Source organism: Chiloscyllium plagiosum, unplaced genomic scaffold (genome assembly GCF_037043375.1).
Source record: "Chiloscyllium plagiosum isolate Xiang-an unplaced genomic scaffold, Cpla_swu_hap1 HiC_scaffold_10, whole genome shotgun sequence".
NCBI lineage: Eukaryota > Metazoa > Chordata > Chondrichthyes > Orectolobiformes > Hemiscylliidae > Chiloscyllium > Chiloscyllium plagiosum.
Window position 1 is genome coordinate 62,426,301 of NW_028270148.1, and position 25,742 is coordinate 62,452,042.

Here is a 25,742-nt window from a genome sequence, read left to right on the forward strand (position 1 = left end):
TTGAAGGCAGGCTTGAACAAGCAAACTAATGTGACCCTTGATACTCAACTGTAGTGGTTCCTGTTTGATTAAAAGACCACCCCACACTCCTCATGCAACAACAAGGATAGCTCCAGCAGAGTTGCTGATGTGGGGAAGACTTCACACCAGGTTAAATCTGATATTCCCAGATGTGTGGGGGAGGGGAATGGCAGCAGGAACACCAAAGCCAGCCACATACCTCCTCCAAGCGAGAGACAACTTAATTTGGGGTTAAATTTGGTGCCAGAACCATGGGAATAGCCCTGCATGGGTGCGAGGCGAGGGTGCTGCTGGTTCAGGTCCTGTGACTTATGACATTTGGGTAGGTGAGGCAGTCCTGAACAAACATGTGGATGACCTAAAAGCTGTTATCTCACTAACAGAGCAGAAGCAAAACGCAACTCGACCTTGAGAACAGCCAGAAGGCCTGTCAGAGACCATATGTTCTCCCCCTCCGCATCTAGTGTCAAGGAAGCTTTGGAGTCAGAGATGGATACAACCTCAATACTATTACTGCTGGAAGAGGAGGAAACTCTCGGGACATCCTGGACATGAGATCAGCTATGATCTGGTAAACACTGCCTGTGTCAGAATCCTAATCAGCGCAACCGGACTGGGGTGAAAACATCAGAGGAAAATCCAAGAGAGAGACCAGGCCTACATCCCTGAACTTGATTGTTTTGTTTTTTGGGGGTGGCAGAGGTGAGGGGGTGGTTTGTTTGGAGGGATGTAGTCATTGAACAAGGGCCTCTTGTTCCAGAGGTATAGACACTACCACTATGCCACAAGAGCCCGGTAAGTTCCTTAGGATATTGTCCTAGGCCAAACCGTCTTACTGCTTTATTAATGACACAAGACCAAAGAAATAGGAACAGGATAACGCCATTCAGCCCTCAAATCTACTTCTTCACCATAATAGCTGATCTGACATTCCTCTCATCCACTTTACTGCCCTTTCTCCAAAGCCCTTGATTCCGCTACTGTTCAAGAATCTATCTCAGCCTTACATATACACAGGGACTCTGTCCCCACAGTACTGTGGCAAGGAATTCTAAAAACCCAACTCTCCAAGAGAAGAAATTCTTCCTCGTCAGTCTAAAATTAGCACCCCTTAATTCTAAGACTATGTCTCTGGTTCTACACTCCCATGTGGGGAAACATTCTCTCATCATTTACCCTGTCAGGTCCCATAAGAATCTAATATGTTTCAGTGAGACCACCTCTCATTCTCCTAAACGTCAGTGAGTAGATGCCGACCTATTTAGCTTTTACTCATAATACAATCCCTCACTACCAGTATTCATCCAAGTGAACTTTCTCTGAATTGCCTCCAATGAAGTGATATCTTTCCTTAAATAGGAGACCAAAACTGCTCACAGTACTCTAGATGTGGTCTCCCCAGCTTGTACTGATGGAGTAAGAACTCCCCACTCTTACTCCAACCCAATCCTGACTCCTGTGGTACCCTACTGATCATGGATCACCAATCTGAAAAATAATTCCCTATCCTCACTTGCTGTTTCCTGCCCATATTATCTATCCATACAAATACATCACCTCTAACATGGTAGGCTCTCAATTTATGATGTAAATTTTTTGAGAGGTGCCTTGTTGAACATCTTCTGGAAGTTCGAATAGAACACATCTACAGGTTCCTTCTATCCAGTCCGGCTGAGACTTTCTCCAATATCTCGAATAAATTTGTTAAAAATCACAACACCAGGTGGTTGCAAGGAGCAGTGCTCTGAAAGCTAGTGCTTCCAAATAAACCTGCTAGACTACAACCTGCTGTTGTGTGAGTTTTACCTTTGTACACACCAGTCCAACACCGACTCCTCCAACTCACATCTAATAAATTAGTCTAATAAATGAAGTCATGACGATTCTGCTTCAGTACATTATGACTTTCAAAATGTTTTGCTATTATTTCCTTAATTCCAAAACTTCCCCAACAATTGATCATTTTAACTCATTTGTGGGAAGTGGATGTTGCTAGTTGACCAGCGTTTATTGTCTGTCCCTAGTTGCCTTTGATGGTGGTGGTGTGTTGCCGCCTTGAACTGCTGCAGTCCACCTGCTGTGGGTTAACCCACAATTCTGTTAGGTAGGGATTCCAGGATTTTGACCCAGTAACTGTGAAGGAACAGTGATATATTTTCAAGTCAGAATGGGAAAAAGCTTGAAGGGGAACTTGCTTGTGTGTTCCATGCCCTTCTAGATGGAAGTGCTGTGTGAGGATCTTTGCTCAATTTCTGTAGTGCATCTTGTAGATTGCACACATTGCAGCTACTGAATGTCAGTGGTGGAGCAAGTTGATGTTTGGGATGAGGTGTCTATCAAGTGGCTGTCCTTGGTGGTGTCAAGCTTCTCGAGTGTTGTTGGAGTTGCACCCATCCAGGCTAGTGGAAGATATTCCATCACATTCCTGACTTGGGCCTTGTAGATGGTTGACAGGTTTTGGGGAGTCAGTTGGATTACTCACTGCAGTATTTCTACCCTATAATGTGTTCTTATAGCGACTATGTTTATTTGGTGAGTCCAGTCCAGTATCTGGTCAATGGTAACCTCCAGGATATAGGTAATGGGGGATTCAGTGATGGTAACACCATTGAATGTCAAGGGATGATGGTTAGATTGTCTCTTCCTGGTGATGGCATTTGTGAACATTACTTGCCAATTGTCAGTCGATGTATGGATATTATTCAGATCTTGTGGGGGTTTGGGGGATGATTGGACCTGGACACTGTCCTGAAAAACTCCTGCAGAGATGTCCTAGGGCTGAGATGACTGACCTCCAACAATCACAAATGCAGTGATTTGGAACAAGGGCCAAGTGGATCACTGATTCGGGAGATCCTTGATTGGGGCTGTTAACCTGGGTATATACAGGAGATTCAGAGAATGTCACTTCTCTAGGGTCTGACTCTGAGCTAGTTAGTCAAAGAACCTGTAAATAAAAAGAGTGACTTGGTGATTTGATAACAGCCTCCGCCCAGTTATTTCAGTGGCACTGAAAGAAAAGCATGCTCAAGAAATTCAATTGCAACAGTCATCTTTGAGTTGGGGTTAACTATTTCTGGCATCATGCTGTTTGGGAAGCTTGACTCATTCAATCCTGCCGAAGATTGGGCCCAGAATGTGTTATTCTTTCTGGGCAAATGACAATGGGGCAGATGAACAGCAATGAGTAATCCTTCTGACTGCTTGCAGACCCCCAGCATTTTTGGTTATTAGGTGCCTAACTTTCCGAGGCAACAGATACCAAAACCTATTAAGAGTTGATGGATTTAGCTAAGGAATATTTGGACTTTAATTGGTGAGAGTGGGGGGCATAACTCCAAGTACTATCATGGATCACAAGCAGGTTAGCATGTGGGGAGTACATTCAATTGCATGGAAAAGTATGAAAAAAATGAAAATAGAACTCAGGGGTCATTAAAGTCTCCAGAACACAAAATAGGGCAGTGTGTTTGGAAAGGATTAGGAATCTAACTTAAAGCACTTCGGATAAAGGGATGACAATGAAAAGAGGGACTGAAGGTGTTGTATCTGATTGTATGCAGTGTACAAGATAAGGTAAATGAGCCTGTGGCACACATTGAATTTGGCAGATATGATGTAGTGAGCATCACTGAGACATGGCTCCAGGAGTGGGAGCTAAATATCCAAGGACATACGTCCTATCGAAAAGACAGGCAGGTAAGCAAAGCGGGTGGAGTTGCCTTTTAGTAACAAATGGTGTTAAATCAATAGCAAGAAATGACAGATTCTACATCATCTGACCCTATGTGGGTAGAGTTGAGGAACCACAAAAGGTGAAAAAACCATAATGGAAGTTATGTACAGGCCTCCAAACAGTAGTCAGGATGTGGGGCATAAGATACAACAGGAGTTAGAAAAGGCATGTAAGGGGGCCAAGGTTACAGTAATCATGGGGAATTTCAATATGTAAATGGACTGGGACAATAAAGTTGGTAGTGGATCACAAGAAAAGGAATTTGTGGAATATCTAGGAGATGGTGTTTTGGAACAGCTTGTAGTGGAGCCCATCAGAGAACAGGCAATTCTGGATTTAGTGATGTGCAATGAGGCCAACTTGGTAAGGGAGCTTAAGGTAAAGGAACCCTTACGAGGCAGTGACCATAATATGACAGAACTTACTCGGCAATTTGAGTGTGAAAAGTTGGAATCAGATGTAACTATATTATAGTTGCATAAAGGCAACTACAGAGGCATGAGGGAGGCGTGGCCAGAATTGACTGGAAAAGGAGCCTAGCAGGAAAGAGAATGGAACAGCAATAGCAGGAGTTTATGGGAGTAATTCGGGAGACACTGCAAGAATTCAACCCTAGGAAAAAGGAGCATACTAAAGGGAGAACTAGGCAACCATGGCTGACAAGGGAAGTCAGGGACAGCATAAAAACAAAAGAGAAAGAATATAATGCGGTGAAGGTCAAAGGGAAGCCAGGGACTGGGAAGTCTACAAAGACCAACAGAGGATAGCTATAAAAGAAATAAGGAGGGAGAAGATTAAAATGGGGATAAGCTAGCCAGTAATATAAAAGAAGAGTGCAAGAGTTTCTTTAGATATCTAAAGGGCAAAACAGAGGCAAAAGTGGATACTGAGTTGCTGGAGAATGACAGTGGAGAAGTAGTAATGGGGAACAAAGAAATGGTGGAGGAACTAAACAAGTACTTTGCATCAGTCTTCACTGTGGAAGACATGAGTAACATCCCAAAAGTCCAAGAGAGTCAAGGCTCAGAGGTGAGTATGATGGTGGCCATCACCAAGGAGATGATGCTAGAAAAACTGCAAGGTCTGAAGGTAGATAAAATCACATGGACCTGATGGACTAGAGTTCTGAAGAGACAGTGGAGGTAATTTTTCAGGAATCACTGGGAAGGTCCCAGAGGACTGGAAAATCGTTAACGTTACCGCCCTGCAAGAGTCAGTGTTGGGACCAAATATTTTCACTTTATACATTAATGATCGAGACGAAGGAACTGAGGGTACATGATACAAAAATAGGTGAGACACAAATTATGTTGAGGAGACGGGGAGGCTGCAGAAAGGTTTAGACAAGTCAGGAGAGTGGGCAAAAAAGTGGCAGATGGAACACAATGTGGGAGAGTGAGAGGTTATGCACTTTGGTAGGAAGAATAGAGGCACAGACTATATTCTAAGTGGGGAGAAAATTCAGAAATCTGAAGTGCAAAGAGACTTGGGAGTTCTAGACCAGCATTCTCTTCAGGTTGAGTTGGTAGTTAGGAAGGCAAATGAAGTTTTGGCATTTATTTCGAAAGGACTAAAAAATAAAAGCAGGGATGTACTTCCGAGGGTCTATAAAGATTTGCTCAGACCACATTTAGAATATTGCGAACAATTTTGGGCCCTATGCATCAGGTAAGATGTACTGGCTCTGGAGTGGGTCCAGAGGAGGTTCACAAGAATGATCCCAGGAATGAAAGGCTTAGTATATGAGGAATGTTTGAGGACACTGGGTCTACACTGGAGTTTATAAGGATGAGGGGAGGATTTAAATGAAACTTACAGAATACTGAAAAGGTCTGGATAGAGTGGATATTAGGAAGATGCTTCCATTAGCAGGAAAGACTAGGACCAGAGGGCACAGTCTTAGAGTAAAGGGAAAACCGTGTACGAGAGGGATGAGGAGAAAATATTTCAGCCAGAGAGTGGTGAATCTATGGAATTCATTGCCACAGATGGTTGTGAAGGTCAAGTCATTGAGTATATTTAAGACAGAGATAGATAGGTTCTTGATTGTTAAGGGGATCGGAGTTTACAGGGAGAAGGCAGGAGAATAGGGTTGAGAACCTTATCCGCCGTGACTGATTGGCAGAGCAGACTCGATGACCTAATTTCTGCTTCTATGGAATATTATGATCCCAAGCCTCCTCTAATTCTGAGGTGCTATCGGTTTTAATTCGAGAATCAAGGGAATCCATATTGGGATTTTTGGCAAGGTTAAGACAACTGGCAGAAGCATGTGATTTTGGGTTAACCCTGAATGAGATGCTGAGTGACAGGTATACAGGGTTAATGGCATAATCATGCAAAATGCACCAACTAGCTGAAGCCCAACTGAACCTTAAACAGGCACAAGTTGTTTTGTCAAATAAATATTGCATTTATAAGAGTAGGTCAGAGGCTACGAACACCGCAACAAGCAACTCACCTACTAAATGCTCAAAGCCTGTCCACCATCTACAAGGCACAAGTCAAGAGTGTGATCGAATGTTCTCAACTGGCCTGGCGGAGTGCAGCTCCAACATTACATAAGAAGCTTGACAACATTGATAACAGCCCACATCACAGGCAACTCATCCACCACTTTCTACGTTTACTCTTCAACAATGATGTCCAGTAGCAACAGTGTGTACCACCTACAAAATGCACTGTAGTAATTCCCCCACGTTCCTCCAATGGCATCTTCCAAACACATAACATCTATCAGATAGAAGGACAGGGGAAGCAAATGTCTGGAGCACCACCACAAGAAAGTTATCCACAAGCCATACACCATTCTGACTTTGAACAAAATTGCTGAACAAAATCCTGGAACTCAGTTTCAAGCAGGACTTCAGATGTACCTATAGCACAAGGACTTCAGCAGCACACAAAGCAGATCACTATCACTTCATCTTGGCAATTGGGCATGGGTAACAAATGCTGCCAATTCCAGTAACATTCACATCCTGTGAACAAACAAAAAAACTTAAATGTACGTAACTGCTCAGCTCAAACAAGGACATTGCTTGCCACCAGTCTATTTGTCTTGATGAACTGCTTTTATTCTAACTGAAGACCAGTAGCAAAATGACCAGGAAATTATGTTCGAGAACTTGTACTGCATGGTGATTAAAACTGAGTCATCTACGGTGATACTAACATAATTTAAGGTATGAAATCTTCTAATTTATATTTGAGTGTCAAAGTTGCATGAATATGAACATATCACAACATAACCTGGCTAAGAAATGAAGGAACAGACTTGCGAAAATATACTTTCTCATTTATTCTTACTTGTCCCTCCGTATTTTCTCGAATGGTTTCAATAGCTTTTTCGAGCTGGGTCTTCTCTTTAATAAGATCATTGCTGAGTGTTTCAACACTTTGCATACTTTGTTTTTCATTGCTGATCTCTCCCTGGAGTCTCTCCATCTAAAACAGGAAGAAATAACATTGCTTTTTAATTGTCAAATGCAATTCGACAGCTTATCATCAGTAAGGCAGTGCTTCTGAGACTTTTTCCCCATTGTGACCCTATTTTGGTACTTGACAATAGCCATGACATCAGACTGGAGGTTGCTGTCACTGAGAACTCGAGAGTTTGAGAAGTCTCGCAATAAAGAATTAAGTATCTTGTTTGTAAACAATGAGCCAACAAATTAAGGCCTCATGGAAACTAAATTTATCACTTGCGTCATCGTCCCTTCGCATTCAATAGCATTACTATTGCTGAAACCCCACTCTCAACATTCTAGGGATTATCACAGATCAGCAACTGAACTGGATGAGCATTAAAAGTAGTGTGGCTGCAAGAGCAAGTCGGAGAACAGGAATCATGCAGCAAGTAATTCAATGCCTGGCTACTGACACTCAGTAGCAACAGTGTATCTCACCTACAAGATGCACTACAGGATTCACCAATGCTCCTTAAACAGCATCTTCCAAACCCATGCTCATTACCATCTAGAAAGATAAGGTGGCAGATACATAGGAAGTTCTCTCCGAGCCACTCATCATCCTCTCTCGGAAATGTTTCGTCAATCCTTCAGTATCGTTGCGTTAAAAGCCCTGGAACTCACGCCTTTGTAGGTCTATCCAGACTTAATGTACTACAGCGGTTCAAGGCAGCATCAATTTCTCAATAGCAAGTAGGGATAGGTAATAAAAGCTGACCAACCTGCAATGCCAACATCTCATATAGGAATAAAGATACTGGTTGAGCTCTGAACATGCAGCTAGCCTCACTCACCTGCATATGAATGTTGGTTAGATGTGTAGAGAATTGACAATTCTCCAACTTCAATTTAGCAGTGCCGACTTTTCATTTTGGAAATAAGTGCTTCCCAGTCCTACGTGGAGTATGGCACATATACACTCATTCTATGTCAGGTATATACCATCACCCTGTAAGTATCCAGCTCATCCATCAGAAACTATAGTTACGCCCTCCTTCCAACCTAAGTTGTAAATGACCTTGGAGTGCAGGTTCATAATTCTGTGAAAGTGTAGTATCAGGCAGACAGGATAGTGAAGAAGGCATTTCATATCTTGTCTTTATTGATCATTTTATTGAGTATAGGAGTAACCATGTCTGCTACAGCTGTACAAGACACTGGTTAGGCCACTTTTGGAATACTGCATTCAATTCAGGGTCTCCCTGGTAAAGGGAGGATGTTGTGAAACTTAAAAAGCTTCCAAAGGATGTTATCAGGCTCGTAGGATTTCATCAATAAGGAGAGGCTGAATAGGCTGGGGCTATTTTCCCTGGAGCGTCGGAGGCTGAGGGGTGACCTTATAGAGGTTTATAAAATCATGAGGGGCATGGACTGGGTAAATAGGCATGGTCTTTTCCCTAGGGTGGGGGAGTCCAGAACTAGATAGCATAGGTTTAGGGTAACAGGGGAAAGATTTAAAAAGGGATCTAAGGGGCAATTTTTTTCATGCAGAATGAAGTATAAGTATGGAATGAGTTGCCAGAGAAAGTGGTGGAGGCTGGTACAATTACAACATTTAAAAAGCATCTGGATGGATGGGTTTATGACTAGGAATGGTTTAGAGGGATATAGGCCAAATGGTAGCAAATGGGACTAGATTTATTGAGGGTATCTGATCGGCAGACAAGTTGGACTAAAGGGTCAGTTTCTGTGTTGTACAGTTCTATGACTAAGTGCAGAAAGCTCTGTGTTTATTATTGTCACTTTCCTCTGGAGCCTAGCACCAAAATTATATATCCTTAATGGTGTCCAAGGTGGTTACATTACACAAGACAAATGTAAATATCTGTGCACGCCTTGGGCACCGTGGTAGTGTCCTACCTCCATCTGAGCTGGCAAGCCCTTGGTTTGAATCCCACTTGCCCAAATGATTCAGTTGCTTAGGAGAAAGTGAGGACTGCAGATGCTGGAGTACCAGAGTTGAAAAATGTGGTGCTGGAAAAACACATCAGGCCAGACAGCATCAGAGGATCAGGAGAATCGACATTTCGGGCATAAGCCCTTCTTCAGGAATGAGGTTGGTGTGCCAGGCGGGCTGAGATAAAAGGTAGGGGGGAGGGAATTTGGGGGAGGGGCACTGGGAATACAATAGGTGGAAGGAGGTGAGGGTGAGGGTGATAGGCCGGAGAGGTCGGGAAGAAGATTGCAGGTCAAGAGGGCGATGCTGAATCCGAGGGTTGGGACGGAGATAAGGTGGGTGGAGGGGAAGTGAGGAAGCTGGAGAAATCTACATTCATCCCATGTGGTTGGAGGGTTCCTAGGCGGAAGATGAGGCCCCGTGGCTGAACACTTTAGCTCCCCCTCCCACTCTGCCAATGACATGCAGGTCCTTGGCCTACTCCATCGCCAGACCCTGGCCACACGACGCCTGGAGGAAGAGCGCCTCATCTTCCGCCTAGGAACCCTCCAACCACACGGGATGAATGTAGATTTCTCCAGCTTCCTCATTTCCCCTCCCCCCACCTTATCTCAGTCCCAACCTTGGATTTAGCACCGCCCTCTTGACCTGCAATCTTCTTCCTGAACTCTCCGCCCCCACCCCCTCTCCGGCTTATCACCCTCACCTCCTTTCACCTATAATATTCCCAGCACCCCTCCCCCTTATCTTTTATCTCAGCTCGCTTGGCACACCAGCCTCATTCCTGAAGAACGGCTTATGCCTGAAACGTCGATTCTCCTGCTCCTCGGATGCTGCCTGGCCTGCTGTGTTTTTCCAGCACCACATGACTCAGTTGATTTAAAAGCAAATCTATACTACCTTAACGAAGGCAAGTGCAGGTGTGTGCTTTGTTCCAAATGCAAATCCTGAGTTGCTGATAGCCTGTACTCACCTCATTCCAGATTGCATCACCCCTCTCATATTCCCTTCAAATAGAACAATTTTGCTGACTCTTATTTCTTCAAGAACCCTGTGTGAATTGCTCATTTTAAAAAAATGCCCTGCTTTCATCGTTTCAGTCAATTTTTGAAAACCTAAGGTCTCTCTTGTAGAATGACAGTGGTATCCCAACCTCTGAGCCAGTGTATTCATGTTCAAATCCTGCCTGCTCCAATGGTGTATAATAACATATCTGAACAGACTGGAATAAAAAAATATCCACTCTCTACCTAAGGGTTTGTATGGCGCAGTGGTGTTGTCCATATCTCTGGACTAGGAGGCCTAGGTTTAAGTCCCAGCTGCCCCACAATTAGACTCAGAGTCCTACAGTATGAAGACAGGTGCTATGGCCCAAACTGGTCCATGCCAACCAAAATATCTGTTCACACTAATCCCATTTCCCTGCACTTGGCCCATATCGTTCTAAACTTTTCCTATCCATGTATTTGTCCAAATGCCTTTAAATGCTGTTAATGTATACGCCTCAACCACTTCCGCTGGCAGCTCATTCCATATGCCTGCCACCCTCTGTGTAAAAAATAGGTTCCCCTCAGGATCCTTCCCCTCTAACCTTAAACTGATGCCCTTGAGTCCTTGATTCCCCAATCCTGGGAAAAACACTAATTGCATTCACCCTATACATGCCTCTCATGATCTTATACACTTCTACAAAGTACCCCCTCAGTCTCCTACACTCTAAAGAAAAATGTCCTAGCTTGCCCAACCTCTCCCGATTAATTCGGACCCTTGAGTCCTGGCAACATGTTTGTACATTTCTTCTGCACTCTTTCCAGTTTAATAACATGTTTCCTATAGCGAGGTGGCCAAAACTGAACATAATACTCCAAGTGCAGCCTCACGAATGTCCTGTACAACTGCAACATAACTTCCCAACTTCTATACTCAATGCCCTGACCGATGAAGGCCAGTGTGCCAAAAGTTTTCTTCACTACCCTATGACTCCTCCACTTTCAGAGAACCGTGCACCTGAACCCCAAGGTTCCTCTGTTTCATTATACGCCTTAAGGCCCTAACATTCACCATGAAACTCCTATCTTGATGTGACTTTCCAAAATGCAAGACCTCACACTTATCTATATTAAACTCCATTTGCCAATTCTCGGTCCACTTGATCAATGTCCTGCTGCAATTTCTGATAACTTTCCTCATTGTACTTTGGGTCATAACATGAACAGGGTGATTAGAAATATCTACGAAAACCTGATAGGTTACAAGAAAACATTTCCACTCCTATCCGTGCGATTCTTGTATGCCGCGGTGGTAAGGTCCCTGTCTCTGTGCCAGAAGGCCTGGGTTGAAGTTCTACCTGCTCCAAATTACATTTCTGAACAGTTTGATGAGAAAATACTTTGACTCCTACCTGGAATGCTCCTGCGGCACTGTGATAGCTTCTATACCTGAGCCAGGAGGCCCAGGCTCAAGTTTCACCTGCTCTAGAGTTGTGCAAGGACATCTCTGAACAGGTTGCTTAGAAAATATCTCCACTCCTACCTTAAGAGCTTTTATGGTGCAGTGGTTAGTGTCCCTACTTCTAAACCAGGAGACCCAAGGTCAAGCTTGTCCTGCCTCAGAGATACGTCATTGCATGTCTGAGTGAATTAATTAAAAAAGCTTTAAGGGCATTAGAAGGTTCAAAAAAAGGTTCATTTCACAGATTCCTGGAATGATGGTGTTATCATACGAGACATATTGAGCCTATATGCGTTACCAGTGTAAAAGATTAAGAAGTGATTTTACTGAAATGTATTCGATTCTGAGGGAAACAGAGTGAATGGTCAGAAGGTATACCCTTATGTGAGAGACTAGAACTAAGGGACAATTTGAAAATAAAAGTATCTCTCCAAATTAAGATTTTGATTTGATTTATTATTGTCACATGAACGGAGATAGTGAAAAGTATTGTTTTGCATGCAAGTCAAGCAAATCACACCTTATCTAAGTACCTCAGGGCAATGGAACAGAATGCAGAATATAGTGTTGCATGTTTTCTGTTAAAGCTGTTGGTTTGTGAAATTCTCTTTCCCCAAGATGAGCGGATGCTTTTAAGACCAAATTAGATTGATTCTTCATTAACAAGGGAATCATGATGGTAGACAGAAAAATGTTAAGAGCACATTCAACTCCTCCATGGCAACTTCCTCATAGTTGTCCTACCATTCTCCAAACATTTCAACCTATATAAAACTCAACCAAAAGCATTCTACATATAACTATGACTTACTCAATGACTATTCCATATCTTTAGCATACTTTCCAATATACTTTAATGTGTTGAGTATATTGGCTGCTGTCGTAATGTTAGCAAGAGAATTAAAGCCATCTCATATATCTTCAAATCAGGTCTTATAATTTCATTTTCCCTCTGCTACCAATAACAACTTCATGAATCATACTGCCCTATTCAGCATTTAATATTTTTCAGTGCATCTCCACTTCTTTCAGCCTATCATGGACCCTAAGATGGAGGAACATGGTGCCTGTTTTGTCATTCAATGACATCATGTCAAATCTGATAATCCTCAAGAAGAATTTTATGCCTTTTCTCCATAACCCTTGGTTCCCTTACTGATTACAAAATTGTCTATCTCAACCTTGAACATATTTAATGACTCAACTTTTGCAGCCCTCTATGATAAAGAAGTAACTATAGGTTGGTTAGCTTACATCTATCATTGAGAACATGCAGAGTCTATTATAAAGGATGTAATAATGGAGAATTTACATAATATAATTGAGCACACTCTGTATAGCGACAGACTCTCAACCCTCAGAAGAAACTGCTCCTCATCTTTGTTTTATATAGGCAACCCTCTAAACTGAGATCATGTCTTTTGGTCCTCGACTCACCCACAAGGGGAAACAACCTGTCCACATCTCTTTTCTAAGTCCTCTGAGAATCTTGGAAGTTTCAGTAAAGTCACCTCTCATTCTTCTAAACTCTAATAAGTTTAGGCCCAACCTGCTCAACTTCTCATAATCCTTACCCAGGATCAAACTTAGTGAACCTGTTCTCAACAGCCCAATTGCCAGTATATCATTCCTTAGACCAAAATTGCCCACAGTATTCTCAATGTGATTTGACTAATGCCTTACATGATTTTAAGCAAAAGTTCCTCTATTTTTATACTCCACTCCCTTTAAAATAAAAGCCAACTTGCCATTTTTTTCCCCTTTTACCTGATCTTCAATGCTAGGCTTACACAAGATCTTCCAAGTCACTCTGTATTATAACTTTCTGCACTATTTTTCCATTTAAATAATACTCAGTCTCTCTATTCTTCCTTCCAAAGTGTTTCACATTACATTCTTCCACGTTATATTGTAATTGCAACAAAAACTTTAATAGTCTCCATTCCTCTGCAGACCCTTTGTGACATTCTCGCCAGTTGCCTTCTGACCTACTTGTGTCATCTTCAAACCGGGCTATAATATATTCATTTTCTGCACAGTCATTTACACTAAATAATTGTGGTATCAGCTTGACTTCTGTAGTGCTTCACCACCTACAGGTTACCATCCTGAAACTTCCCTTCTTACTGCAAATCTGTCTATTAATTAGCAAATCTTTTATCCATTCTAATATTCTTCCTCTAACACAACGGACTCTTATCTTAATTTGCAGCTTATTGCGTACTATCTGATCAAACACTTTCTCGAAAATTTTGACACTGTCCTTAACTTGCTTGACTAACCATGGTTGGATTATCCTGTTTTAAGAATCCTTCTTTCTCACTGGAAAGTATCTTTGTTTTGAACAATGAACATTTTGCTTAAATATGTGCATAATCCTTAACCAGCTTTGCTGTTAAGATTCCTTTTGCTAGCATTACCGTAGGCACTGCATCCTTCCTACATTTCCACAACGCCATTCTACTCGGAAACCATGCCTCTATCCAAATCATGTTTTGAAGATGTCGGTGTTGAACTGGGGTGTACAAAGTTAAAAATCACACAACAACAGGTTATAGTCCAACAGGTTTAATTGGAAGCGCTAGCTTTCAGAGCGCCACTCCTTCATCAGGTCGTTGTGGGGCCTGGTGAAGGAGCTGTGCTCGGAAAGCTAGTGCTTCCAATTAAACCTGTTGGACTATAATCTGATGTGTGATTTTTAACTCTATCTAAATCAAAATCATATGCAACTGGAAGAGTTTTACATTTAAACAAAAGTCATCCAGCTGGTTGAGCAAATTGCCAAACTAGTGTTGAAACTGAGGCATTATTGCAGTTATTCACAAGTCTCTTCAATTTAATCTCAGGTCACATGAACAAAAAGACAATGTTTAACTTGCTGCACCAGTCCAACCTCTGATTATGAAGGCGCTATTATTTTAACAAAGCTCCTATGTTTCTTTCCCTTTGATTTAATAAAAATCATATTTCTGCAAAGGTTTTCGATGTATAGTCATTTCCGTTCATTGCTAGACCATGGATACATATTAATTTTGCAAACTTTGAAAGCTGTCTGATTGTTCTCAACAAAATAACATTAAGAAGGTTCAAATAAAGCAGTACAAAGTCCAACTTAGCAACCTCTTCCAGCATAGCATTTCTCGGACTCTGGCCTTTTGAGCATTCCCTTTCTCTCCATTACTGGAGCCCATGATTTAGCCATTTTGGGCACAGAATTTCCACCTTCCTTTACTAACCTTTTTAAACTCATGCTTGATCAAGGTTTTGGAGATGTATTTACTATCACTTGTATGGCTTGATTGGCATTTAATTAATCCTATGCCTTTGTGAAATGCTGTTCAAAATTATTTTATGCTAACAGGACTAAATGACTGCGATTGTTGTTGGCACGGAGTTCTTCAGGAGGATTTCAAAACTGATATTTTGTGGCGCCTCATTATAAAACACACAGAATTCTCTGCTCACCATTTATCAAGTGAAGATTGATTTTCGGTAACCTACAAAATTTAAGTTATAACTGTTCACCTGATGTGAATAACTACAAATTGATAACATGTAAAGCACACGTTAACATAGATGACTGCTGCTGCCTTCGAAAGGAATATAGCAAACTATAAAAAGGAAGAGTACTTTCAATACTATAACCAGAGGCTTCAGTTTGCAATTAATAACGGCACATTTTGTTAAGCCAAGTGATATCACAATTCACACTTACTCCTATTTCCAAGCGTGATCCACTTTTGAGAGGGCTTGACAGAATAAATGCTGAACGTTTGACTCCTTGTGGAGAGACTAGGACTGGAGGACATAATCTCAGAATAATGCGTCACCCATTTAAGGAAGAAATTAAATGGAATTTCTTCTCTCAAACAGTAGTAAATTTGTGGCATTCGGGGTCGTTAAGCATATTCAAGGCTGACACAGTCAATTTTTTTTTTAAATCAGTAAGGGAATAGTGTGTTATGGAGATAAGGCAGGAAAATGGAGTTGAAGATCATCAGATCAACCATCATCTAACTAAATGGGTGGAGTAGAACTGGTGGATGGAATGGGCTACTTCTGCTCCTACACATTATGACTATCTTATGATATTACTGCTTTAGCCACTGATGAACTGAGACAGAGGTGATGCTGCGGAGGTGGAAATAGGTGGGCCTAGTTCATGGCATGAAATGAGGTCAAAAATAAGGTTCAAACGTGACATCAAGGTTGCAAACACTCTTGACACGGTCCTAACCAATGATGTACGATCAAGCAATTTTAATAGTTATGGGGCAGTTGACAGGGCTGTTCCTTGTCACCATTGCTTTTCACACTAGTGATCAAACCTGCTGGTGAAGGCAATATGCAGGGATCCCAATTAACCACTCCAGAAGTGGGGACTTAGTCACATAAGATTGCACTGTATGAGGATGACATTCTCGTCTTCTTATCAACCCCAACAGTCTTAGTGCTACACCTAATACAATGTATCAATCTATTTGGTGGCTTATCAAGTCATAGAGATGTACAGCATGGAAACAGACCCTTCGGTCCAACCCGTCCAGGCCGACCAGATATCCCAACCCAATCTAGTCCCACCTGCCAGCACCCGGCCCATATCCCTCCAAATCCTTCCTATTCCATATACCCATCCAAATGCCTTTTAAATGTTGCAATTGTACCAGCCTCCACCACTTCCTCTGGCAGCTCATTCCATACACGCACCACCCTCTACGTGAAAAAGTTGCCCCTTAGGCTTCTTGGGTTATAAGATCAGTTTTGCGAAGTCAGAGGCCATGCCCATGGGTGGTCTCCCGAGAGTGCCAGATCCTGAGGACGGATCTTGGTTCCCTTTTAGAGAGCTTTCTCCACTTATGATTTGGAGATGCCATTGTTGGACTGATGAAGGAGCGTCGCTCCGAAAGCTAGTGTACTTCCGATTAAACCTGTTGGACTATAACCTGTTGTTGTCTGATTTTTAACTTTCTCCACATATGTATATTTATTACTCCTATTTTTGATCGGCTATTTAAAACCAATTTTGCCCATTTATTCGATAGAATCAAGCAGGACCTTTGTAGATGGGTGGCACTTCCGATCTCTTGTTTAGATCAGATAGCCCTCATCAAAATGAGTATTCTGCCCCACCTGTTGTATCCTATGCGAATGCTTCCTCTACTTATTACTAAGCAAATATTTAGAAGACTTAGCAGCTGGTTTAATTCTTTTATCTGGTATTGCAAGTGGCCTCTAATTAAATTGACTAAATTGCAGTTACCTTACACGAAGGGTCTGTTTCCATGCTGTACATCTCTATGACTCTATGACTGGGACAAATGGGCCTCCCAGATATAAAAAGCTACCAGTTAAGCTCGTTGCTATCTTATGTGAATGATTGAGCCCGGGGGGCCCTTACTCACTTTGGTTGGACATTGAAGCATCTCAGGCAGGATGCCCCCTTATTAGCGTGCTGTTCTTAGACAAAATATGAGAACAGTTAAGGAATATTGCCATAGCCCAATAGTCATCAATACTATCAAGGCATGGAGGGCAATGCGTCAGGGTGAGGGCAATATTGCCAAAACATTATTTTTGATACCCATAGTTGGTATGAGGGCTTTCAGCCAAGGATGATGGACTCTAGGTTTAAACAATGGGCAGCTAGGGGTGTGTCTTGCCTGGGTGATTTATTCAAAAGGGACATATCGATGTCCTCTGACCAGTTGGCTCAGAAATATGAGTTGCCCAGTAGGGACCTCTTTTGTTTTTTTCAAATTATAAACTTCATACAAAAAGAGACCGCACTTCCAACTGACCCTTATTGGGCCGACACGGAGAAGAGGGTGTTGAGTGCTGAGGATACATTATCTGTTAGCAACGCTTATCATCTATTGGGAGAGGGTCCCTCGGACAAGACCGAACAGCTCTAAGGTATGGGAGAGGGGTTGCACGTTGAGATTTCTTCTCAAATATGGGAGGATATCTGGGAAAATGCAAGAAGGATCTCAATTTGCAACAGGACCCACGCCTTGCAATTAAAGATTCTTCACAGAGTCCATCTGATCCCAGACCGCCTCACTAAATTTAAAGTGAGAGCATCTCCAATGTGTCCTAAACGTAAAGTGAGCATGTGCACGCTTAACTCATTGTCTTTGATCCTGCCACAACAGCAGGCATTCTGGAATGCTGTGGTAGGCAAAATAGAGAAGGCCTTGGGGATGGAGGCAGAGATTGTCCCGTTTTCTCTTCTTCTGGGCTTTGTTAATTCACTTTCATTAGATACACATTTTAAAAAAAGGCTTTTCAGTATCCTCACTTTTTGTGCCAAAAGAACATTTTATTAGGGAGGTGTCGGAAAATTCCCTGAAGCTGGTCGGCTGGCGTAAGTTAGTCATGGAGCACATTCCCTTGGACTTTCTTATGAGTATGGTGCACCATAAAACTGAGAATTTCTATAAGATGTGACAGCCCTTTTTGGACTAACTGGGCACAGATTTGTCAGCCATACTAATAAGAGCTGGAAATGTGATGCTGGAAAAGCGCAGCAGGTCAGGCAGCATCCAGGGAACAGGAGAATCGACGTTTCGGGCATAAGCCCTTCTTCAGGAATGGGGAAAGTTTGTCCAGCAGGCTAAGATAAAAGGTAGGGAGGAGGGACTTGGGAGAGGGGCGTCGGAAATGTGATAGGTGGAAAGAGGTCAAGGTGAGGGTGATAGGTCAGACTGGGGTGGGGGCGGAGAGGTCGGGAAGAAGATCTCAGGTTAGGAAGGCGGTGCTGAATTTGATGGATTTGACTGAGACAGCGTGGGGGGAGGGGAAATGAGGAAACTGGTGAAATCCGAGTTCATCCCTCGTGGTTGGAGGGTTCCTAGCCGGAAGATGAGGCGTTCTTCCTCCAACCGTCGTTTTGTTGTGGTCTGACGATGGAGGAGTCCAAAGACCTGCATATCCTTGGTGGAGTGGGAGGGGGAATTGAAATGTTGAGCTACAGGGTGGTTGGGTTGGTTGGTCCGGGTGTCCCAGAGGTGTTCTCTGAAACGCTCCGCAAGTAGCCGGCCTGTCTCCCCAATATAGAGGAGGCCACATCGGGTACAGAGGATGCAATAGATGATATGTGTGGAGGTGCAGGTGAATCTGTGGCGGATATGGAAGTTTCCTTTAGGGCCTTGGAGGGAGGTGAGGGGGGAGGTGTGGGCGCAAGTCTTGCGCCTCCTGCGGTTGCAGGGGAAGGTGCCGGGAATGGAGGTTGGGTTGGTGGGGGGTGTGGATCTGACGAGGGAGTCACGGAGGGAGTGGTCTTTACGGAATGCTGATAGGGGAGGGGAGGGTACGGAATGCTGATAGGGGAGGGGAGGGTACGGAATGCTGATAGGGGAGGGGAGGGTACGGAATGCTGATAGGGGAGGGGAGGGAGCCTCTATATGCCATGGCAATTCTATGTAATGAATCTGGTATCCACAGGGGAGGAACTACAAACATACATAAAAACATTTGCACTCGATGATCAAGGGCTAATACTTTGTTTTGCTGAGCTGTGTTACACTTATTATCATTTTTATTACTGTTAAGATATTTCTTTTTTAGCTGAGTTATTAGTTGATATTTATTTACGCAATTAGCAAGTTTTTTTAAATATTAATTTGAATTGTTTGGTTTTGTATTTTTGTAATATTCAAAAACAATTTCCTTTTTTCGAATAAAAATATATTTTAAAAGAAAAGTTGCAAATAAACAGGTTCCATTTCAGACAATTGCCAGGAGGGATAAAATTGGAAAGTTGATAGATAACAATAACTTTAGTTATTGCAATATATATTTTAAGGAAAGTTTTGCTCTTCAAATAAGCAGCCTGCTGCATCAGATGCAAAGAAAAGACTCCATTTACAAAACAAAATCTGTTCAACATATTGTCAACATATCTAGATTTGTTGCAAATATTTAATGGTAAGCTATGTATCTAAAAACAGCAAGCTTAACTTATGCAAGGCAGATAACATTTAAAAGAAAATTCATAGATTGAGGCATTGATGATTACGCCTGCCTTCGTTGCCTATCCTTAATTGCTCACAGGGCAGTTAAGATTAGTCACATTGTTGTGGGTCTGAAGTGCATGTAGGCTTGACCAGGTGAGGGTGGAAGATTTCCTTTAGTGAACTGGATCAATTTTCCCAACAGTTGTCAATGGTTTTATGGTCATCATTAGACTCGTAATTCCAGATTTTTATTGAAATCAAATCTGGATTTCAAGCCAGGTCCCAGAACATTACCTGGGTCTTGTAGTAACAGTCCAGTGATAATACCACTAGATCACTGCCTCCCCTGAAATAGAGGCTTGTATCACAAGCCATGAGAATCTCCTAGGACTACTTTGCCTTTCTGGATTGGAGAAAAATGTCACGTTTCACTTTGTACACTCAGTGTACACTTGTCCCAAATTAGCTTGAGGAATTTAATTTGGACTCTTTTAGGAGATAATATTAGAGCAGTGGGCTGAGGCAAAAAGGGGGTTAGATAGGTAAGCATGACAATATGTTGAAGTGTGTCAGTTTAACTGTCAGGATGGAACTGTTTCAACAGTATTTTTATTGCCCTTTTTCTAAGTTCACACCATATTTCAATAACACATTTAATACCTTTTTTTTAAGTCTCTGGTTTTCCTTTTCTAGCTCCAGGATCTTAAAATTACTGCCATCTGTGGAATCCATGACATTGCGAAGTTCATCCACAGTTTTGAGCAGAAATTGATTTTCTTTCTCCATCTTAAGCAAACGACTTGAGGTCAACTCATTCACTTCCTGGCTCAGAGATTTGTGTGCCCCTGCAAACAATTAAAAACAAAATGGGGCAAAATTATGTATTCACATATCAATGAAGAATTGCCCGTAGCTTTTACAGCCACAAAACAGTAATCCCAATATTAATAGTCTAATTTAGCTAATCAAAGTTAGTATACTAGAAATGAATTTCAATTCAATCAACTGAATAAGTACTCTGACCATTAATCTTAAAACCTACATATATTCTAATTGTTTCAGTGTATATCGTATAAATAGTTCAAGTATCAGGCAATATCATTAAATGTTTTATCATTACTTTCCCTAAAGTAAATTTCTCCATTAAAGCACATAGGACTGTGAATAGCATAATGACATGGATAGAGAACTGGCCAGCAGACAAGAAATGAAGAGTAGGAAGAAACAGGTAATTTTCCAAGTGGCAGCTCGTGACAAGTGGGAGTACCACAGGGTTTATTGATTGGACACAAGCTAATCACAATATGTATTAAATGGTATATTAATAATGAGGGAACTAAACACAATATCTCCAAGTCAGCAGAAAACAAAACTGGGTAGGAGGGTGAATTGAGAGGAGGATGCAGACATACTTCAATGTGATTTGGACAAGTTGAGTACAAGCAAATGCACGGTGGATGAAGTACAAGATGGATAAATGTGAGGTTATGCTCTTTAGTAGCACACACAGGAAGGGGGTCACTTATCTGAATGGGGATAGATTGGGAAAGGGGAGAGGTACAATGAGACCCGGGTGTCATTGTACACCAGTCACTGAAAGCAAGCATAAAAGTGCAACGGGCAGTGAAGGCAGCAAACGGTATGTTGGCCTTCATAGTGAGAGAATTAGTACAGGAGCAGGAATATCTTGCTGCAATTGCACATGATCTTGGTGAGACCACACCAGTGTAGTGTGTGCTGATACAGTCCCCTTATCAGAGGATGGATACTCTAGTTTGAGGGAGTGCAGCAAAGATTTAGCAGACCGTTGAGGGATGGCAGGCCTATGTCTAATGAGAATCAGTTACACTTTTAGTTTGTGTGCGCGCACACGTGCGCGTGTGGGCGGTAATGCGTGCGCACGCACGAACACTTGCATATGAAATCTATAAATTTCCAACAGGACTGAACAGGGTTAATCCAGGAAGGAGTTCCTGATGACCAGAATTACAGAACCAGGGTCACAAGCTAAGGGTATGGCATTAGGTCATTTAGGTCTGAATGAAGCGAAATTTCTTCTCCCAAACAGTGGTGAAATCTGTGGAATTCACTACCACAAAAACGGGATTGAGGCCAAAACGAAATGTTTTCAAGGTGTTAGATATAGGTCTTAGAGCTAAGAGGATCAAAAAGGTACAGAGCAAAAGCAGGAACAGTATACGGAGTAAGGTGATCAGCCATGTTCATACGGAAAGGTAGAACAAGCTTGAAGGGTTAAATGGCCTACTACTGTTCTATGTTCTACAGCTTTGATTGACAGCAAACTTGCTTCCACCAATTCGGCACTAAATCCAAATCACTGGAACCTGTGTAAGTGCCACCCAGAACCAAATTTCCATTTCTCCTTCACTGTTGTTTTTCTGTAGTCGGGTAGTTATAAATTGAGAACTGAATGGTCCAAGGGATCACTGACACAAGTGCATCAGTCTACGAAGTCATGAATTGCATTCCAATGGACTACCCCATTGCAATCCTTGTTTCCTTCAATTTCTAATATTTAGGTAACGTATTCAAAAAGTAAATATTGCAAATGCTGGAAACGAAGCAAATCAGGCAGCATCTATGAAGAGAGAAACACAGTTAATATGATTCAGGAATCCTATTTAGTTCTAAGAAAGTAGTGAAGGGGTGAGTGCAAAAGCACAGAAATGGAACATGCACAGTCGAGAGCCTTGTCATCCACAAGGAAAGTAAAACATATTCATTGACAAAACAAATGAAGGCCTCAGTTAAAGAAAGATGGGGTAAGAAACAAAAGATGTTTGTAGAGTGTATGCTAATGGCAGAATCATTAAATAAAGCTGTGACCCAAAACAAAATAGGGACAAAGAAATAGTCTGAAATTCTTCAATTTAATGTTCAGTCCAAAAGTTTGTCAAATTCCTAATCAAAAAGAAGTGCTGCTCCTTTAACTTACAAGCAATAAAATGTCATCTGCTTTCACACATTCACAAACACACTCCAAAGGTCTCAAAGCATTGGAGCTGCTCTCCTTTTACAGACAACTTTAAGTACTAGAGAACATGGACTTATATTGCTTAGGTGATTTGCATGGTGGAGGCCAGGCAAAGCAAAAAGTTGGCCTGCCCCATTTATAATATCCCACTGCTCTTTGTGATATGGCTTGTGATACATACACCTGCAAAAGGTGCAATATGTCACAGATTCACATACAGAACATTGCCTTGCCGTACTTCTGAAAGGTCTCCATACCATAGCACATAGCCTATGGTAATGTTTCATTTCTCTTTTGTGCAACTGCTCAGGAATCCCATCACTGAAAGCTGCACTGTTTCTGATATTCTCCACATAGAATCAGTGTACATATTGCAAATGGATCCAGCAATGACAGGTGCTACCACGATCATCACTGTCGTAAATAAACAATGCAGAAGTCAGGAGTTAAAAAGGCATCAGCAAGCCTAGCATCTATACAGCCACCAGAGGGAGAAGCCTATCAGGATATTGAGGACGACAGCCAGAATATCCTATCCTCACTATAATTTCCTCCAATGACCAAAGTACACTGGAAGTGGAGGCTGAGGATGTCCTGAGAATACTGTAATGAAACTCTGCCATTTGATGCAGCAGGACTTGTACTCTGAAGGAGAAAGAGGTTATCCCATCCTGATGGCGATAAAGGTAACAGCAGCACTTAAGTTTAATGCTGGCTCGTTCAAAGGATCCTCCAGAGGTCTCTGCGGAACCTCCCAATTTTCAATCCACAGATGGATTAGGATGTTACAAATGCACTTTGTCCAAGTTCTCTCATTGTCATCTGTTACTCGTGACAAGGTCAGTGTCCAAGTCCAGGCAGTTAATTTTTCCAATATCACTGCTTTCACACAGAAGGTAACCCCATGATGTTGGCCATTAATAACTTGGTGCAAACGCACAAACACAGTCACTAGAGCAGCAGTTAGGTTTGTTGGGAGACACTGGATAGACTGGATTGAAGGTTGGAGGAGTCAACCAACGTTATCAGTATTATGCGAGCTCTGGCATCTGACCATGGGCAGGGTGGTAGCTGCCATGCAAGTCCAATAGAGTGCTTAGTGGCTACTGAAAATGCTTACAGACCTGCACTCCAGCTACTGGTGCACAGCATCAATGGCAGGGCAAGAGGGGAACACTGAACGTTGACCTCACTCACAGTGCCCTTCCGCTGAAAGAGAAAGTGGCAGCAGGTACCCGACAGAGGAGGAACTACAGGCAGGGGTCCTAAAAGGATTCAACTCAGGTCAGTCCGGATGTGCCTGGATTCTCTAACTCAATCCTGCCTGCAAACTTCAATCCCATGGAAGTTGCAGATGAGGGTGAGCCAGCATCTGAACAGGATACCCTCAGCAGATGTGGGCTCTTAGCCACAAACATACCCTGGACAGTCCACTCATATCTTTGAGGCTATTATAAAGGATGTTCCTTTCATGTAGTAGTGAGATGACAAGGAAAAAAAAAGGGATGTAACAGGTGCTTAGTCTTAGGCAGCCCTCTGAATGCCAGTGACCTGAGGCATTTCTCCTCGACCAGTTGCAGAGACATGCCAGTAATGCGTTCAACAGAATGTGCTCCTGAATTTAGAAAGCTCTGGGGTAGAAGTTTCTGAGCTGGCAGAGGGTGCAGGCAAAAACCTTGCCTGTGCATCCTCCGAGAGATCTGTGGTTTCTTCCTCAGAGGCAGAAGAGGATTTGATGGGTAAAGGACCTGTGCCCTCTGGACTGAAGGCTGTGTGGTGCTGCTGATCCTTGCATAAGAGAGACCATTTATTGTGTGGCAAGGGTGAAAGCTTGAATATCTTAAGAATATGTTGACAGTGGTGGTGGTAGGTGACAGCATGGCACAGAGCAATAAAGCTGGTTTGATTGCCTAGATATGGAAATCATAACATTCCCACTTGAGCAGCCATAGTTCCCTCCAGGCATTTTGAAACATTCTCATCAAAGAGACCGAATATTCTCCTGTTGCTCAGCCTGCCCTGGTGTACAACAGTTTGTCCTGCAATGCAACAAAAAAAAAAAGAACTGTGTGGGATGTAAGTAGTTGGAAGAGCTCAGCAGTGGTGCAGGAGCAGGAAAGGTGAGTAGGACATATATTTTCAGAGGATAAGGTAATAACAGCCATTAGTGGTGATGCTACATGCAAAAGTTAGAGTTGTAATCCATTAGCCAAAATCTGTGCAGTGGCATGGTTAGAATAATGGTGAGGTAGCACAGAGAAGACTGTGGCACTTACCTTTGCAAAGCATTAAACATTGTTAAACTTCCTGTGACACTGATGGGTTTCTCTTTTCACCCTGGAAACTACATTGACCACAGGCTATCTCCACTGAGGCTGGATGCATCTAGTGGTGTGGCCCCTTTTGGCAGTTTTTGGCCTTTGGAGGAAATAGCATTCCTCTACTGTAAACCACTAGGAGTACCTGTTGGAGAAACAAGGTGCCAGCTTCTCTTACTAGGCATGTGCTTAAGCAATGGTGTCTAAGCACCACAACATTGGGCGGCACGGTGGCCCAGTGGTTAGCACTGCTGCCTCACAGCGCCTGTAGACCCGGGTTCAATTCCAGACTCAGGCGACTGACTGTGTGGAGTTTGCACATTCTCCCCGTGTCTGCGTGGGTTTCCTCCGGGTGCTCCGGTTTCCTCCCACAGTCCAAAGATGTGCGGGTCAGGTAAATTGGCCATGCTAAATTGCCCGTAGTGTTAGGTTAAAGGGGTAAAGGTAGGGGTATGGGTGGGTTGCGCTTCGGCGGGTCGGTGTGGACTTGTTGGGCCGAAGGGCCTGTTTCCACACTGTAAGTAATCTAATCTAATCTAAACATGAAGGGCAGTTTCTGGCTTGCAGCATTTGAAATAGTGAGCAGCTGGTGTGTGTTAATATGATACCTGTGGGCTAAATGCTAAAAAGTCCCAGTAGTGGTGAGCACCTCCACTTCTGCTGCAACACGACTGAACAAGAATGAAACCACTGAACCCAGATGTATAATTAATGACGTGAACAGCAGATGATTGAAAAGGAAGAGTCAGTATGGACCATGGCTGTTAACCTTCCATGAAACTCCCTGGAAAAATATTTAGCCAAATTATGAGAACATTCAGCCCATTAACTCGGTTTCTCTCTTAGGAACTTCTGCAAACCTTGCCAAATATTTCTAGCATTTTAAGTTAGTATTAGAA

The 25,742-nt window shown here is 42.5% G+C and overlaps 1 protein-coding gene across 11 annotated transcripts in view; it reads right to left on the reverse strand.

The window, feature by feature from the left end:
- The window catches only part of ccdc88ab (coiled-coil and HOOK domain protein 88ab), a 399,202-nt gene that overhangs the window by 209,889 nt on the left and 163,571 nt on the right, over positions 1–25,742 (reverse strand). For all 11 annotated transcript variants that reach the window (XM_043696005.2, XM_043696000.2, XM_043696008.2 and 8 more), the window contains exons 13-14: positions 20,191–20,375; positions 7,067–7,204 (exon numbers count right to left, since the gene is read on the reverse strand). In XM_043696005.2, coding sequence (XP_043551940.1) covers positions 7,067–7,204; positions 20,191–20,375 — 323 coding nt within the window. The remainder of the gene's footprint in view (positions 1–7,066; positions 7,205–20,190; positions 20,376–25,742) is intronic.